Below are 17,067 nucleotides of genomic sequence, written 5' to 3'. Positions count from 1 at the left end.
TCAGAGTGATGAGGCTCGACCTCAGCGGCTCAGCAGAAAACCCAGAGAATAATCATGAAATGATGAATTCATTCACAACGTCAGAATTCATTTCATGATTTCTGCATCATTTAATGCTGAACTGAGTGTTTATACTGTACCCCCCCCCCCACACCCACACACACACACACACACACACACACACACTCAGAGTCAGAGGTCTGGATGTGTAATCAGTGGCGTGGTGTTTCTGGTGTCCTCTAATGAAAGAGGAGATGCTCGGCAGCAGATCAGCTCTCTAATCTGTCTGCTAACAGAAGGCTAATAAAAGGGCCAGAGTCAATTATTGACCAGAGAAATGAACATTTGATGAGGTGCTGATAGTCAGGGGACACAGAGAGTGTGAGCGAGCAAAATTGCCATTTTGTGATTACACACACACACACACACACACACACACACACACACACACAGACCTACAGACAACAGAAGCTGAAGCAGCACTCCTTCAGATTTCTCCTCAATTTCTGCCAAATCCTAAAATACTAGAAATGTCCTTTTTGGACCTGAACAGTCTGAATGTAACTATTTAGTTTCCACAGTGTATTTTAGACTTATTGTAGGAGCTGAGCTGCAAATTCACTGATTACACTGAAATACACAATCTGGACTACATTTAGGACACATGCATCAACACACACACAGTTATCACAACAGGAAGGAGAAAAGAGACTATAAAGGTGATGCTTGTTTAATGGCTAATATTAAGTTAAACTATTAGTATTTATTACTTAAGGAACAACACATCACTGGACTGAAACAAATGCACTAATAACACGACAATGTTAATGTTTCCCGTCACTTTCTCATTCGGACCGTTCCTCCACAAGCAGCAGCATGACAAGCTTCTCAGCACTTTGTTCTCTGTGTTAACATCAAAAACGATGTTATTGATCAGAATCACCCCCCCACCCTCACCCCACCCCATCAAACACAGACCCTAATCTTACAAGAGGAAGACGTGATTTTAAAGTGTCTGTTTCTGCCAACTGTTTGGGGCCAAAATGGTTAAAAAATGAAGAATGAAAACACACCAAGGGTTAATAATCAACTTTTAAAATACTGAACAAAGGTTTTTCTTATTTCTCCGTCTGAAAGCAGCAAAAGTGATGTCTGTTTCCAGAAATCAGGACCCGGTTACTCGAGTAATCTACTACCTTGTTGTGAGCAGTTTCATATAGGAACTACTTTCTTTCGACCAAACTATGCCCACCAACAAAATCACTGCATCTACAGCTATCTGAGCAGAACGTGTGGAGAACGTTCTCCACCATGAGTGCGTGCACGTTACAGGAGAGACTTTTGGATTTGTGGGTAATTTTCGCGTGATTGTGTTGAGACATGAGGTCGAGGACGTGAGCAGCGTGTAATCCGTCATCGCTCACGGATCACAGTGAAGAAATGACATTCTCAGCATGACGCTCTCTTCGTTTGTGTATTTGCTCCCTCACGTGTGCGCTCTGACACGCCTGCAGCTCGCATTAGTCTCCGCACGCCGAGCCAATCACCTGCTTACATACTCCATCATGACCGCAGGAACACGCCGCTCTGCATGTAGCACACGACACGCTAACCATGAAAACCATTAGAGGATCATTTCAGGGTCTAAAAACGGAGTGGCGTCGTTTCAAAGCTGTAATGTTTGTCTAATATTAGAAATATAAATGAGATTTCCTGAGACGCTGGCAAACGTGCTGCGTTACTGAATCAATCATTTAAACGGTTAAAACACGGAGCCGCTGAAACGCTCTGAAACATCATATTAACGTCACATCTGCAGCTCCTACATGAGAAGAATGAGTTTCAAAAGCTGCACTCACTTCAAACTTTAATCATCCGTGTGGCTTTTCATCCGAGTCGTTTAATGGCTCCAAGTATTTTGAGGAAAAGGTGATTGTTGTATTAAGTAATGAAGTCCGTTAGTATTTTTACTCCTCCGGCTCCCTCGTCTCAAAGTCTCTGGGATTTTTGGCTTTTGGGTAAAAAGCCTTAAAAAAGTCTGTGGTTAGCGCAGGCTGAAGATATTTAGATGTTTTGTTCTGCGACATAAAATACATCCATATAAACCCAATTCTTGAACTTTAAAGGTTTTGGGCGTCTTAAAAAGGCGGTTACTAACGAGAAGCTAAATGTGTTTGTCGTTAGACGTCATAGAAACTACACAAGAGACTCGTGTTTCCGGCTCACACACTTTGAGCCGTGGATCATTTTAAATGCAAAATACTACATTTTCAATGTGACTACAGGACTGAAAGAAATCACTGTCATTGTGGACCCTCGGAGGTCTAAAGGTCCAGACCTCAGACTGTATGTGAAGATGGACGACACGCCCCCTCTGACCGCCGCCATACTGAAGTGAGGTTAAAATATCGGAGGTGCCGGCGCTGATATCTTGCGAGGGTGATGAGAGCCAGATTCTGTGCAGCAGTGATATCTGCGGTGGGGGAGTTCCCGCCAAAACATCCAGCCAACCATTTGCGTGCAGCTCTGTTGTATTGGATTGGCTGTAACAGCTGTCAATCATGGTGGAAAAGACCCCTTTTGTTTGATTTAAAAACCATTAAAAGCAAACTTATTAAAATAAACACTTGAACAAAAATCGGTTTGATGAGAGCTCCCTTCAGTGACAGGAACTTTGGGAAACATTTATTTATCGTGTACTTTGAGTTTTCAGTTTTACCCATTCACTGACATGGAGGGGCGGGCTTTATGAGCGGTACTGCAGTCAGACACCAGGGGGCGACACACACTGAACACTTACACTTCGTGTTTGCTGCCATGTCGTCCATCTTTATGTACAGTCTGAAGGTCGACACACCAAACTCATATCAGCAAACTGGCAGCGACGAAAGACGACTACGTCTTCTGTGTCTCAGCCAAAAAGCTGCACATGAGCACACCACGAAAACTGCAGCACACCTCCAAACTGGAGCGCCGTTCTGCAGCTGCGTGACAGGAAGTACCTCTCCACACCAGCAGACGTCTGCTGCTCGTCGTTCAGGGGGAGAAACAGGAACATTAACAACACAACCACAGCGTACGGAAGCATTTAATGCATAAATATCGATTGCATTCGTGTTTCAACGGTCACATAGTTTAGCTTTAGATTTTTTAAAATTAGTATCGCAAAGACCAAATTGTTAATTTTCGACAAAGTATTTTTATGAACATATTTAAAGCAACAGCCAAAAGAACGCATATTCAAAACGTTTTCCAAATATTCTGTCGATTCCAAATTCAGGCCTGGAGGACATTTTAATTTTATGACAGTAGGGGCCTTTTTTTAACTTAAAGACAACATGCACATATTTTAAGATTTAATTTGTCTTTTCATTGATATCGTTATAATTAACGTTCATTCTGTCTAAATCAGAACAAAAGATGGTTCTTGAAAGTGCAGAAGTTGCCTGATAATTGTCACATTTGTAAGTTTTCTTCAGCGTCACAGCGATTAGTGATTGTTGTTGGTCAAACGCACACGAAAACAGCTGACGGAGAATTCGGCGAACTTTTAACCTTTGATCAAACAGAAACAGAAATGACCTCCATCATGTGACGCTGATGAGAAACACTGAGTAAAACTGAACAGAGTTTGTGTTATTTTATATTTCTTTGACTTTATCGTCCTCGTCCAATCAGGGAGGCCGTTTGTCCCAAACACGTGCTCAAATCTCTTCGTGTGGAGCGAAATTCAAACGCAGAAAGAGCGAGAGGAGTGTGAAATGAGCGCGGCTCTTCGGACCCAGAGGCAGCAGTTTGACAGCTCAAATGAAGCGCTCAGCTGATGTTTCAGCGCGACGCCACTCGAGCCCTCTCCTGCAGCTCCGCGCCTCAACTTCATTTTCAGCCAAAATCATCATTTTCCACTTGAACGACGGCGTCCAATTGTCCGTGTCGCAGTAACCAAAGCTGTGAAAAGTTTTCCTGAAAATCGTTTATTAAGCTCACTGTGATCACAAAGTGTCCAGAGGAGGAATGCACTTTGGATAAAGGAGGCGGTACAACAGCTAACCACTGCACTGTGTGTGTGTGTGTGTGTGTGTGTGTGTGTGTGTGTGCGTGCGTGCGTGCGTGTGCGTGTGTGTGTGCGTGCGTGTGTGCGCGTGCGTGTGTGCGTGCGTGTGCGTGCGTGTGCGTGTGTGTGCGTGTGTGCGTGTGTGAGTGTGTGTGTGTGTGAGCGTGTGTGCGTGCGTGTGTGTGTGTGCGTGTGTGAGCGTGTGTGTGTGTGTGTGCGTGTGTGTGTGCGTGCGCGCGTGTGTGTGTGCACGTGTGTGTGTGAGTGCGTGTGCGTCAGGGTGATGGATAGACTAATATGGGCTGTTATGACTGCATTGTCAGAGAGGAATATGAGCTGATGAATGAGGTTACACTCGGCTTGTACACGTCTCTGGGTCTCTTTAGAATTACAGAGTTTTAATGAGAAAATCTTGAGCGATACAAAGCAGGAGAGCGGACAATACTGGAGAAATCCTGAGGTCACCAGCAGGCGTTTGTAGGATTTGAGAACATCGGGGGCTCAGCCCCGACCTTTTTTTGGTGATTGAGGAAAAGAAAAAAAAAGTTGGCAATGTTGTTATTTTTTTTTTAATTAATTTCTTTTTTGGTGGGGGGGGTGGGGGGTCCTGGGTCTGGGGTCTTGTTTTTTTTTTGTTGGCAATGTTGGCAATTTCTTTTTTCTTCAAAAATTTGCTGAGTTTTTAAAAACATTTTCGCGATTTCTTTTTCTTTATATTTTTTTGTCGATTTTTGTTTCTACAAAATTTTGTGGTTATCTGTTTTTCTTAAAAAATATTGCATTTTTAAAAATTTCTTAAGACTTTTTGGCAATTATTTTTCTTCATAAATTTTTATTGATTCCTTTTTCCATTCAATTTTTGATAATTAAAAAAAAATCATATTGGCAATTGTTTTTTTCTTTAAAAAAAGTCTTCATTTTTTCCCCCTATTATTTTTCTAAATTTCTTTTTCTCCAAATATGAAAATGTAAATACTGCTGCAAAGCCAACTCCACACTTCAAGGGAAAAAAACTCTGGTGTGAAATACTGAATCTCTGACTTCTTGTTTTCCTGTAAGTGCAGAGGACATGACCTCTGAGTTTTGAATTGTGTCTGCAGCCCTGAAACAAAAGTCCCTCAGAAGATTTTCTGGAGCTACGTTGCGTTTTAAGTTGTTCTCGTCAGCCTCTGACTCCGTTCTGTCTCAACTACACATTGCAGGAAATGTTTTTTTGCCGTGGAAAGTAGCGTATTAGCTGACTTTATCCCGGTTCCAGTCTTTTGACTCCCATTTTAAGCTCCTTAGCTTATCTGAAGGAAGGCATACAGGCTGATTTGAAAGGATGTTGTCTGCTCTTATCTTTCCTCTTTGGCCTCGAGACACGGCGGATGCAGAGCGATTGTAGAAGAGCTTCTCCTTCACTTTGGCTCACAGAGCGAATACATTATGTGGCACGCACTCATGAACTCTGTTAGAAACACAGCTTTGACTGGAATTAATGATAAACCTGCAGCTTGTTTAATGATGCTGATAAATACGTCTGCGGTGATTTCAGTTAATTCGTGTCACTGCGGGCTGATGTGAGGAGACGCCATTACTTATTTCAGTAAACGCCCTAAAAACCATGTTTACGTAGGCGGTAAAGGAGGATATACAACGTTATTTATTATCAAAACAAAATCTATAACCAGAGACCTCTGTTCGCTCCATGTTTTCTCATTCCTAAGTCGTGAAATACCAACGCTACGACAGTGAGAACCCGGCGCCAAACGCCTCCTTCTGCAGCTGTCTGATACATCCCCGGGTGGCATCAGCTGACAAGGCGGCCAGACAGAACCGTTCACACTGTTATGATGCGCCTCCGGATGGCTGGTGGCAGCTGACGCGTCTGCTCGATACGCCGCAGGATGGTGTCAAGTTGAAATGTTGCCGCAACTTTAAACAAACATGAGCCAATGAGATTTAATGATCCTTAAATGACACAAAACCACTGATGCAGTCATGTATCGCAAATAAATATTCATAATCATATGACATCAGGGCAAATCTGTGAGGTCATTTATCTGCAGCTGCAGACGCAGAGCAGAAGTGAGTCTGCTGTTTACGTTTTGCTGCAATAATATTCATACAGCAGGTCGTTTTTCAGCAGGTCACTCCCACAGTGTGTTAGTTACTCCTCAACAAGCACGTTAATTTAGAGAAACTGGGCCTGCTGCACAGAGCAGCTGAGTCACTGAGGACCACACACACACACACACACACACACACAGGTATAAACATACAGGAAGTGTCTGACTGGATTTATGATGGATTTGAAACAAACTTCTGATGGTAAAAAAATGAAATCCAGAGCTGAAATCAAAAGAGTCACGACTGGCAGAGCTGATGAGTCACCGCGTGAGTCATCAGCTCCACAGACTACAGCTTCCTGTCAGTGACCTGTGACTCGGCTGACGGCTCTGTCCGCAGCCCACCGTCGTGGAAGTCATTAAATCTGCCAGTTGCTCTTTGATGGAGTCACTAACGAGACGGTTTCATAACCTGGTTACCGCTCTATCTAGTTCCCACACTGTGTGTGTGTGTGTGTGTGTGTGTGTGTGTGTGTGTGTGTGTGTGTGTGTGTGTGTGTGTGTGTGTGTGTGAGAGAGAGAGAGATGCCCACAGAGGGACAGGTGAATCACTGTGATTCATGTGGCCTTCAGGTGACGTGTGTGTGTGTGTGTGTGATGTAAAATTAGACATATTAATGTGTTACTGACCCTCTGCTATCAGTAACAAGGACGTGCTCCATTCTGTTATTCCAGGCCTCTTCTTTTCCACAATGTTATTAATCTATTTAATCTATTAATCTGAAGAAATCCAACTTGAGACTTGGCCGGATGAGACACGGAGCGATGCGTCCTGGTGTTTCTAAATAATTCATCCAAAGTCTGATTAAAGCTGAAACTAACACAAAGTCGTCCGTAGAAGTCTAAAGAAGTCACTTTCACCTCTGCAGATGTGTCTGTTTCAGTGCTGTGGCTGTCAAACACTCAGCTGTTCTACAGTCAAAGTCCTTCACTGCACGCGGCGCTATTCTTATTATCATTGGCTGTTCGTGTTGTCTGTCAAAACATGGCTGCAGTGCGTTCTATCGACATTCTATCGACTACGTCTCATATTTCAATCGATATTTCGCGATTGATATCGTTATCGTTTTATTGCCCAGCCCTAGCCTACAGTGCATCAAAAATGACTGAGTGTAAACGCTGCTGTAAATATATAAATTCTTGCTAAATAAAGGTTCATACAAAAATTCACCAACATTTTACTGTTGTCAATTTTTGGCTGCATTTTGAATTCAGCGCTTCTGTAAACTATTGCAGTCTGTGGGGAAATGGCATCTTTAAACATCAGTTTTTCACTAAAGGATCAAATAAATCTTTTAGAAAAAAAAAATGGGGCGAAGTGCCCTTGAGCAAATTAAAAAATACAGAGATATATATCATGTATCGAGATGTAGCCTTTAGATACTGCAATATAATTTTCAGCCCATATTACCAAACCTTACTCTCAGTATTTTTGTCATAATTTCAAGAATAATATTGTTTTTTTTCAGCCGTATCATTGAATGATTCCTCACACAGTTCGGACGACTGTGAGAGATGCAGATTTTTATTACCAAAATCTTTCTTCCTTTCCCGCTCTTGTGCTCGCTGTCCTGGTGACATTGAGCTGATGTGTATCAAAACGTCCTCTTTATGTTTTACAGAATGACGACAGCTGACACCAAGGCTGCACCCTGAAATATCGATGTATCTTCGACTGAATGCTGCAGCCCGCGGGACGCCGCTAAGCTGCTCTTTAAGACGTCTGCTCTGAAATTACTCAGCATCAGAATGTGGAATTTGTTTGTACGTGGAAACAAAAGAGCGAAGCGTGAAAAGGGATCAGTCGGTGTCACGGCGGTGACGGAGGAGCGCCGCTGTTTGCTGATTATGACTGAGCTGTGAGGAGGAGGCAAAGAGGGGCCATGGATTTGTTTTACAGAACAAAATATTTAGAGAAGACGAGCTCTTTTGACGAATGGCGGCCTCGCGGTTCCCAGATAAGCTGAGGAAACATTAGTACAGCCCGAGCAGCGATGAAGTGAACGCCGACGCCGTGCAGCGTGTTTCCTCTCGGTGACTGATCTCCTCCTGAATGGTTTCAGACCGGTTATCAGTTGCAGAGTAACACACCATGGTCTGATGAAGTAAAGTGAAACCACCTCTGCTTTCTATTTCAGTTCCCCCGCCCCCTCGCTGCTGATAAGTAGGTGTCACCGCTGTGTGTTTACGACAGCAGAGGAGGCTAATAAACGGCTCACGCACGCCATCCGGGATTCCCAGGTAATCAAACAGGAGAGTGATGCTCCGCATTAACGGCCGTGCTGCTTCTCATATTCCTCCAGACTAATGAATTTATGAATAAACACGCTGAGGGCGACGGCTGCTCACAGAGACGGAGGAGGATGAAGAGGACGAAGAGGACAAACAGCCGCCATGGAAACACGACCTGAAACTACTGATGTCCACAGAGACGGATGTGGAGGTGAAAGGAAACGAGACAACGACTCTGCAGCCGAGCAGCACTTTAAACCTGAATCAAACTCCGATGACGTACAGCAGCCATTTTCTATTTCACAACGAAAACAAAGTGATTGACACGGGGAATTGTTTTTGTCCCTTTAGTCTCCATAAGGTGTCAGAGACATAAAACAGCAACAACATAGAGCTCTTTTATCTTAAAATGTGCCAGTGGGGGACCCCCCCCACCCCCGACAGAGGTCCTAGCTAAGACACTAATGTCCTAAAATGCTAGAAATGTCATAAAAATCTAAAAACATCTTAATATCCAAGAAATATCCAAAAATCTTCGAAATGCCTTTAAATGTCCCAAAATTTTAGAAATTTCCTAAAATTCTGAAAATGTGCAAAAATTCTAATAATGCCTTTAAATTCTAGGAACGTCTGAAAGGAGTTTAAATCCTTGAAAGATCCTACATTTTTAGAATTGTCCTAAAATCTGACAAACCTCCTAATATCTGGGTAATGTCCAAAAATCTTAGGAACATCCCAAAATCCCAGAGGTCTGCAAAAATCTTAATAATGTCTTAAAATTTTAATTGTCCTTAAATCTTAGAAACCTCCTAAAATCCTATGAATGTCCTCTAATCTGAAAAACATCCTAATTCCCTCAAACATTAGAAAATCTGACAATTGTCCTAGAATCTAAAAACCGAAATTCCCCCAAACCCTGAAATGTCCTAAAATCTCAGAAATGCCCTAAGATCCGACAAATGTCCTAAAATCAGAGAAACGTCCTAAATGCTTATTGTCTGTCAGTGGGTTGCCTGCGCGTTAGACGTGGTTGTTTCGTGCAGGACGGGGAGGATCCGGGTGTGAAGCTGACCTGCGGTTCGGGCTCCTCAGTGACGGCTGTGGTTCTGATGCTGCAGAGCCGTCTGATCTGTCGCCGCTGTGATGTTACAGCTGAGTTTTCTGAAGAACGCTGACCGTGTCAGACTATGAAAACAGTTTAATTTCAAACCAAACAGTCGCTGCAGGTTTTCTTTGACGCCTCGTGTGATTTTTTTAGCAGAAATCTTCACTCAAACGCTCCGCACGGTAAATAGCCGGGAGACGTTATTCCCTCCTGCTATCTGCTGCCAGTTCTCGGCTCACACGGTGTTAACGGCCCCCGTTACCCCGTCAGCATCCTGCAGCTCTGAAGAAACCACGAGCAAACATCCCACAGCGCTTTTTCTGCACAATGCTGCTGATTCAGAGATAATAAGGGCCGGCTCCTGAGGGCCCGGGCTCCAGAAGCTGCAGAATAATAACCCCCCATCACAAAAACCCCTCTGAGGCTCCTGTTTCCTCCTCACACGTCCCATACACACACACACACACGCACACACACACACACACACGCACACACACACACACACGGATCTAAAGTGTGGTTTGGAAAATGCACCTGAAGTCAGACTGCAGGGAGAGGTCTGGTTAACCCTTTAAAACCTGAGCAAACTGGTGTGATTTCTTTCAAAAATAGGGGGAGAAGGCAACGGGCAACTCAACAAGACATGACCCTACTCATCAAAGCAAATTAGTAAAAAAAAAAAAAAAAAAAAAAGGCTCCAGAAAATTACTTTAAAATAAGCACAAAAAAAACAAACAAAAAAACAAATAAAGTAAAAAACAAAAAAAGACCTAAAAAGTGACATAAAATACATGTATTTAATTTATATATTTTATTATATTTCATTTCTGTGACATTATTTTTAATACAAAGCTGTAATAATAAATATTTTTTTAAAGATTTTTTTAACAATCCAAACTCATTTTTTAAACTATTTTTAGATTATTTTTTTGTCACATTTGACTTATTTCTTACATAAAAAAGTATATATATGTTTTTATTTTATGTATATCATTATATATTTTCTCTGTACCCTAAAAAAGGTAAATATAGCTTTTTGGGTATTTTCAATACTTTTCTCATAACCCTCCCGTCTTTTTAAAAAAACTTTTTTTTAGGTATTTTCTTGTTACCTTTGACTAATTTCCTGTAACTTGTGGGATGTTTCTTACCAAGTTGCTCATTGCTTTTCTCCCCAATGTTTTTGAAAGAAATGAAACCAGTTAACTCTGGTTTTAGGGGGTAAATTAGCTCGTGAAAAGGTTCTGAACGCAGCACAGGAAAACTGATGTCGATGCAGGTTTCAAAGGGTTAAACCAGCCAAAGAGTAAATGAACAACATGACGGAGGTGGATGTTTGGACATGAAATCCAGTTAAAGTAGGCGGCTGCGAGCTGAATCAGACTTTATTTATGTCCTCATTAATTTTTAATTAAAGCTGTGGGCAACAATACGGAGCGCTCACTTCCATCCACACGACAGCTCGGCCCGAACCTCCAGCCTATCACGGCGCCGCATCGACTGCACCTCCTGCGCCTCCTGTACCTCCTGCATTTTATGAGCTCCTTTTTATCTCAAACCACCTCTGAGAAGATGAAACCTTCAGAGCTTCAGCCGTCACATAAAACAACCGACTGAAGGAGACAATTACACAGTGAACCAACACGTCAGGCTGTCAATACGTCCGTACGAGAGAGACGCTCATACCGCCGGAGGATTTACACCCTCTGTGGACATGTGGAGTCAAAAGTCTTCTTTCAAGTCAAAGACTTTTAATATTCATGGGATTAATTGGAAATATGGATTCTATTTGCTTGTGAGTTTAATGTTTATATCATGTCTTATCCACATATTTTTTTTATTTTGAGTTATTTCTGTACTGTTTTGGGTTGTGTTTTTTTTATTGTGAAGCACTTTGAGCTGCATCCCTTGTATGAAAAGTGCTCTATAAATTAAGTTTATTATATATACATATATACACACACACACATATATATATACACATACATACATATATAGAGATATACATAGATATAGATAGATAGATAGATAGATAGATAACGCTCCCCTTTAAGTTAAAATTAGGGACTACATAATGTGACCTTCCCTTTAAGGTCACAGATGATTTATATATATATAAGTGACAAAGAAACAGGCGTCCGTGTGCTCTGTGCACCGACAGCTCCTCAGTGATTCAGCTTAAACAGTTTAGTCTGAAAGACGAGAAGGTGAGCTCACTCTCCTCTTTCTGAAGGAAGATGTACCGACACAGATCTCCACCGGTACTATTTTCTGCCTCTCACCCAGAGTCAGAGTCAGAGTCAGAGCGCCCACCGTCAGTTTCTGTAAAGGTGCAGATCACGCTGCAGCTCTCCAGTAGAGAAAATATAAAGTATGTGATCAATGTGGTCCAATCCTGCAGACCTGATACTGCTGAAAAGAACGAGGGGCGCTGTTTTTGTTGGTGTGATACATGTAAATATACAGGGGCCTAAATATAACCCGCCTGTTTTGTCACCAGAGTGCATCATGGGACTGCACTTTGTTTGGAGTCTGCAGCAGCAGCGAGTTCATCAGAGTCGACTGACGAGAAGCCGAGAGAAAAGAAGAAGCTGCAGAAAACTTTAGATAAGAGAAACTGTCTCCTGCTAATCAGTCTGCTACCACCTGACTAATCACTCTGAGTGTGTGTGTGTGTGTGTGTGTGTGTGTGTGTGTGTGTCAGGCTCCTATCTCCAACGCCATGCTGGAAACCAACGCCGTCTAATTATATTACCGCCGCTGTGTGTCGATGTGTGAGAGAGTTTACAAGTGTGTGTGTGTGTGTGTGTGTGTGTGTGTGTGTGTGTGTGGACTGATAGAAGGAACCTCCCGCGATCAATACATGCTGGATTACTCACAAATCTGCAGCTAACACACACTCTCACACTCACACTCACACACACACACACACACACACACACACACTCAGATATTCAACAACAGTAGTGAATTAAGGAGGCGCAGTATGAATTTTCGGATTGATAGCATCAGAAATAAGAGGATTTAGGAGCAATTACATCATCCGTACAGAGCAGAGTCTCCTCGTGATGCACCTCATGATTTATCCTCCTTTTCTGAGTCTCAGCTCATTTCTTCTTTCTTTTTCCTGCCTGATGGTGAACCAGTAACACCAGTCACTGCAGAACTGGAACCATTGTACTGGCACTTTTGTACAGTATCATAGGGCATGGTATCACACGCGTCGTGCGGTATGATTTTGGATTGTGTTGTATGGTATCATATGTCTGCTATCTGGCAGATTTCTGCTGCTAGTTAACTTTTGACTTTGTCTCTCAGTCCGCAGCGCCGTCACGTATCACAGTGCAGGCTGGTCAGCGGGTCAATTATGAGAAACAACAGGGGCGCTGAGTTTAGGATCATTTCTCTTTTTATTTCTTCATTGTTATTTTCAGGGCAGAACATGAAGAAAGGCGCTAACGTGCGCAGAGAATTATTATCGGGTTTTTAGTTTTTTTTAGAGCAACCAGCTCTGCCCTGAAGTCATAAGTCCCATTATCGGGCAGATAATTATCAGTAATCAGATAATTATCGGTCGATAATTATCGTGCATCCCGACCTATGATATCTTCATATCTCACATAGAAGTCAAAGGGAACATTTAAACTTGACAGAAATAGTGATTTGATGTATATATATTGATTATATATATTGATATCGAATGATATGAAAAGGCATATCGTGATAATACGTTATTCCATATCGCCCAGCCCTACAAACAGCATCTTACTGCATCTTTCACTACCTCTGATACGAGGATCAGCAGTCTCTCTGAGCTGAAATCATGACTTCAGGAGGCCATCCAGCTGAACTTTTTCAACTGTGAACTTAAATTAGGGCATCGCAATTAGTCGAATTTCAATTTCAGCTCCCAACAATTTCAAAAATAGTGTAATCGGGAAAAAAGAATTATTTTTCCACATTGCGTTTTGCGGTTGTACCCTGGTTTTGTCTTGTGCCCTGACAACTACGTGCATGCTCATTTTGGCTCCTCCTTCCCTCAGCCTGAGCTCAGCACTTGCTGCATGGTGGTGTCTGCACCTCATGGCAATATGTCAAATCTTTTTAACCATCTTGAGTTTAAACACAAAGTGACCAAAAAATGAAAAAACTAAACGAGAAAAGGACAACCCCATCAACATCCACCATGATGCAGTCATCAGTTACGGACACGTTATATAAAGCAACTTAACAGGAATCAAATTAAGGAATTAAAGGAAGCTCACTGGGAAAAGTGTGAAGGGAAATTCAAGTTCAACTGTTTATAGAAGTTTTTTGTATTCAATAAATGCAACATATTTACAAGGTCAATGAGTGATCATGGTAAATGATCATGATTTCAATATTGACAAAAATAATTGTGATTAAGATTTTTGCCATAATCGAGCAGCTGGTTTGCACCAGTAACAGCTCCTGACTGGCATCATAAAGGACGGGTTAGTTCCAACTTTAAGATTCCTTCTATCTTCATTTTTTTTAACATTTAAGTAAATCACAAAGCCCTGCTCCGTCAGCACCACGGACAGCTCCATCAGCACCACAGACAGCTCCATCAGCACCACAGACAGCTCCATCAGAACCACAGACAGCTCTGTTAGCACCACAGACAGCCCATTCAGCACCACGAACAGCTCCGTCAGCACCACGAACAGCTCCGTCAGCACCACGAACAGCTCCGTCAGCACCACGGACAGCTCTGTTAGCACCTCAAACAGCCCATTCAGCACCACAGACAGCTCCGTCAACACCACGGACAGCTCCATCAGCACCACGGATGGCTCTGTCAGCACCACGGACGGCTCTGTCAGCACCACGGACAGCTCCGTCAGCACCATGTGAGACAAAATGCTCCTGTTTCTTATTACATTTATTGCCAATAATGTCGGGTAATATAGCCCAACTTCATCTGTAAATTGTATTTTTTGTTTTTCTGCAATAATTTAACTATCAAAATTTAATGCTTGTTTGTTGTAATTTATTAGTTTACTGATTAATTTTAAAATGTAACACATTTTCAAATGTGTCTTTTTCATTTGAAATGATATAAGGCAATTGTAAAATTTTCAACCTCCAAAAAACTAGATCTTAAAAAGTTTATATTTGGGCTTACTAGCGCTGCTGCAAGAGGGGGGGTCAAAATGACCCCATTTGGTAGTTTGGTGCTAAAGATAAAGTCCAGTTATAAAAAATATCTCTTTTGATAGTTCAAGTCCTTCTTAATAATACAAAAATGTAAAATCAACTCGTCGGTATCGGCCATGAAAAACAGGTCATTACTGGTTAAAGTCACTGACTGAAAAAAATCCACATCCTGAATCCCTAATAATCCCTAATAACCATCATGTGTCTGTATTTGTGCTGAATTTCCTCTCAGACTGAACCTGTTGCACAGATAAAGCGTGCGAGTGCTGCTCGGGCTGACTCTGAGAAGGATCGCTGTGAAATTCATTTGATCAAATCACGCTTCAAAAAGCCAGCACAGATCAATGATCAAGCTCTTATCGGTGTGAAAATATTGGGCGGCCGTTTGGTGTTGGCACAGTTAAAAAGATTTCTCGGGGCGTCCTCTGCGCTCCCCGGCAGCCGGCGTCCTTTAATAATCCTCTAAAAACTGCAGCACAGAAATGTCAGGTCACATCCTGACTGGTGAGATGTGAAGAGTCATCAGATCGCTCCAAATGTCATCCAGATTATTCAGGGACCAATCAGCATCACTTTGCTCTCTAATTAATTCCCTTCATGCTGCTGCGACTCCACAGTTTAGGTCCGTTTCATGTTTGGAAGTGTGCTCAGTTTTACACTCGGAAACATGCATGGCTCGACATGTTTCGAGCTCGAGTCACAAACTGCACTTCATCATATCAACAAACAGCAGCGTCCCTGGACGGGATCGGCGTCCTACCTGCTTCTCTGGAGAGCTGCATGAAGGCGTCCACGCCCTTCTCGCCGTAGCTGCCCTCGGAGGCCACGGTGGAGACGTAGTTCCAGCCCATGGCCTTGACGATGTCCACCATGGCCTGCGCCTGGAAACTGTCCGGAGGAACCACCCGAGAGAAGAAGTCGTACCGCCGGTCGTCGCTGAGCTCCGGGGCCGTGGATGCATAGCTGATCTGAGGGATCTGCAGGAAAGAGAGAGGAGAGAGGAGAGAGGAGAGAGGAGAGGAGAGAGGAGAGAGGGGAGAAAGAGGAGAGAGAGGAGAGGAGAGAAGAGAGGAGAGAGGGGTGAGGAGAGAGGAGAGAGGAGAGGAGAGAAGAGAGAGGAGAGAGGAGAGAGGCGAGAAAGAGGAGAGAGGGGAGAGGAGAGGAGAGAGGAGAGAGGAGAGAGGGGAGAAAGAGGAGAGAGAGGAGAGGGGAGAGGAGAGAGGAGGGGGGAGAGGGGGGGGAAAGAGGAGAGAGGGGAGAGGAGAGGAGAGAGGAGAGAGGAGAGAGGGGTGAGGAGAGAGGAGAGAGGAGAGAGGAGAGGAGAGAGGAGAGAAGAGAGAGGAGAGAGGAGAGAGGAGAGGAGAGAAGAGAGAGGAGAGGAGAGAGGAGAGAGAGGAGAGGAGAGAGGAGAGAGGGGAGAAAGAGGAGAGAGAGGAGAGGAGAGAGGAGAGAGGAGAGAGGAGAGAGAAGATGAGAGAGGAGAGAGGAGAGAGAGGAGAGGAGAGGAGAGAGAGGAGAGGAGAGAGGAGAGAGAGGAGAGAGAAGAGGAGAGAGGAGAGAGAGGAGAGGAGAGGAGAGGAGAGAGAGGAGAGGAGAGAGGAGAGAGAGGAGAGAGGGGTGAGGAGAGAGAGGAGAGGAGAGAGGAGAGAGAGGAGAGAGGAGAGAGAGGAGAGAGAGGAGAGAAGAGAGAGGAGAGAGAGGAGAGAGGAGAGGAGAGAGGAGAGAAGAGAGAGGAGAGAGGAGAGAGGAGAGAGGAGAGAGAGGAGAGAAGAGAGAGGAGAGAGGAGAGGAGAGAGGAGAGAGGTGAGGAGAGAGGAGACAGGAGAGGGGAGAGAGGGGAGAGAAGAGAGAGAGGAGACAGAGGAGAGAGGAGAGAGGAGGTGAGAGAACAGGCCGATTCTTACAGTCAAAAGGAAAGAGAACTCCTCTATTTAATCTAGATTAGTGAGGATTTAACTCTTCAAATCCTGGATCAACATGACTTTTTCTTTTTTTTTTGCAACATACAGACACTTTTAACAAGTACTCAAACCCTCGAACGCTGAGCACATTGGTCAGATTTCTTTCTAAAACACGGTAAAAACAAAGGAAAGGAGCAAATTGGCAAGAAATGCCCCCACAAACTGCAAGAAAGTTGTTGCTCATTGCCTTTTTTTCCATGTTTTGAAAGAAACAGCACCAACATGCACAGGGTTCAAAATTTTAAATATGTGTGAAAGGAAAAAGGAAAGGAAACACAAGAAAAGTGATGTTGCTCCAGGTTTCAAAGGGTTAAAACACAGAACTGCATCACATGATTAAACTGTAAACTGGGTTCTGGTTCAGGTGAAAGGTGAGTTTTTTCACTGTGAAATAACTGCAGGAGACGTGGGGATTTGCTGTGT

The 17,067-nt window shown here is 43.3% G+C and overlaps 1 protein-coding gene across 3 annotated transcripts in view; it reads right to left on the bottom strand.

Moving 5' to 3' along the window:
• grm7 (glutamate metabotropic receptor 7) overlaps positions 1 to 17,067 on the bottom strand; it is a 278,774-nt gene that overhangs the window by 145,448 nt on the left and 116,259 nt on the right. For all 3 annotated transcript variants that reach the window (XM_088071072.1, XM_088071069.1, XM_088071077.1), the window contains exon 2: positions 15,444 to 15,660. In XM_088071072.1, coding sequence (XP_087927198.1) covers positions 15,444 to 15,660 — 217 coding nt within the window. The remainder of the gene's footprint in view (positions 1 to 15,443; positions 15,661 to 17,067) is intronic.

This window comes from Plectropomus leopardus, chromosome 2 (genome assembly GCF_026936395.1).
Source record: "Plectropomus leopardus strain MGB_pleo_1.0 chromosome 2, ASM2693639v1, whole genome shotgun sequence".
Classification (NCBI taxonomy): domain Eukaryota; kingdom Metazoa; phylum Chordata; class Actinopteri; order Perciformes; family Serranidae; genus Plectropomus; species Plectropomus leopardus.
The sequence above is the reverse complement of the archived record's forward strand: the minus strand, read 5'-3'. Positions and strand labels throughout refer to the sequence as shown.